We start from the raw sequence: 1706 nt of genomic DNA, 5'->3' as shown, positions 1-1706 counted from the left end.
GGTCCTCCATACTGCAGAACTTGGTAATTCTATGTCTGAATCAGGTGTGTTGGAGCAGGGAAAATCATAAAACCTGCTGGGCTAGGGCCCCTCGAGGACCAGGATTGCCCACCCCTGTTTTAAAGACATTCTCTTAACTTTAAGCAAATTTAAAATGTTTTTGTTATTTAGTTTCTTTTAGCATATTGCTTATGTCTTGTTTGTTTTAGCTTTTATAGTTTTGCTAATTGCAACTTTTTTTTACTCATGGCATTGCTCATTTAAATATTTAACTATAGTTTGTTCATTTAGCTTCTATCAGCTCTTTTGTTGGATTTAGCTTTTAGCCACATTTTTGCTAATTTAGCTTTTAGCTATGGTTTTGCTCATTTTAGCTGTTTTCTAATTGTAGTAATTAGTTTTTGTAGTGCTCCCATGAGCTTTTAACTAAGACAATGTTTACTTCTTTGTAAAAGCTATAATTTTGCTCATTTAAGTTTTTTTTGTAAACCCTTTTGTTACATTTAACTTGAATTTAACATCTAGATACTTTTGCTATTACACTTTGAGCGGTGATTTTGCTAATTTTAGCTGTTTGCTAATTGTCGGTTTTAGTATTAATGCTTGTTTGAGCTGTTGGCTATAAGGTTCTTGCTGCTTTTAACAGCTCTTTTGCTAATTTATGGTACATTTTAGCTAAATCTATTTTCTAGCTACTGTATTGCTGATTTTAGCATCTCTTTTGCTAATTTTAGCTTTTGTTCAGTTTTAGAAAAAGCCATTTCCCTGGTTAGACCACATCAGAAATTAGTTTTACTTTATGATCGAAACTTTAAGCTACACATTTTTAAATTTTAGATTTGCACAAACTCAAACAAAATTCAACACACAGTTACAACAAACTTTAAAATGAGAACTTGTTTATTTGTCCAATAAAAATAATAAAAAAATATTATGAAACAATAAATAGTTTAAAAAAAATCTTAACATAGTTTTTTAAAGCATTCCTTGTTCAGGTGCAGTGCAATTCTACTTTATAATTTAGTAATTTAAACACTAGAAAACCAAAACAAACGTATGTGTCCATATCTTGCCAGCAAAGTTTTCATCATCTTCATCTTCTTCAGTCAGTGGGTGAAACTCTGACCATAAATAAAGTCACATTATCCAGGATATGAGGGTGTGTGTGCTCAGAACATGTAGCTGGACATCATGGCCAGGGTCCTCCACTCATCGTTGCTCATACAGGCTGAGGAAAGACAAGAAGACAAGTCAGATTTAATACAAATTTTAAAAGGCTCACATCTGTGTAAATGTCTGAATCTGTAGAAATTACTTTAACTATCAGGACAGCACTGAACCCAAAACTAACTTGGCTAAAGACAGAATAAATTACTTATTAGATCATATTATGTTACATTGGTTTATACTGTATCATATTATATCACATTATATTGCATTTTAACATGTATCAGTCTGTAATGTCCTGTTATATCTTATTGCATCAAATCGTGAATCAAACGATTTTAGCTAATAATTTAGGCAAAATAAATGGTAGAATGGTCTCAGGAACTTGTTAGAAATCAAAATAAGGAATTTGTAGGCTATAAGGCAGCACATCCAATGACAGCAGGAGTTATGAACTTTAACATATTTTGACACATCATGAACCCCATACAAACAGGGACTAATGATAAATATCTCTGTTCTGTTGTAAAATTCCTGTG

The 1706-nt window shown here is 31.9% G+C and overlaps 1 protein-coding gene across 1 annotated transcript in view; it reads right to left on the bottom strand.

The window, feature by feature from the left end:
* Positions 1–888: 888 nt before the first annotated feature.
* The window catches only part of si:ch73-335l21.4 (RING finger protein 186), a gene marked incomplete at its 5' end in the record, with an annotated part of 1846 nt that continues 1028 nt past the window's right edge, over positions 889–1706 (bottom strand). Inside the window, 1 exon segment of the mRNA XM_014024540.1 lies at positions 889–1228. Within this exon segment, the coding sequence (XP_013879994.1) occupies positions 1170–1228 (59 nt within the window). The 3' untranslated portion in view covers positions 889–1169.

This window comes from Austrofundulus limnaeus, unplaced genomic scaffold, assembly GCF_001266775.1.
Source record: "Austrofundulus limnaeus strain Quisiro unplaced genomic scaffold, Austrofundulus_limnaeus-1.0 Scaffold426, whole genome shotgun sequence".
NCBI lineage: Eukaryota > Metazoa > Chordata > Actinopteri > Cyprinodontiformes > Rivulidae > Austrofundulus > Austrofundulus limnaeus.
Note: the sequence above shows the minus strand (reverse complement) of the source record. Positions and strands in the feature narration are given on the sequence as shown.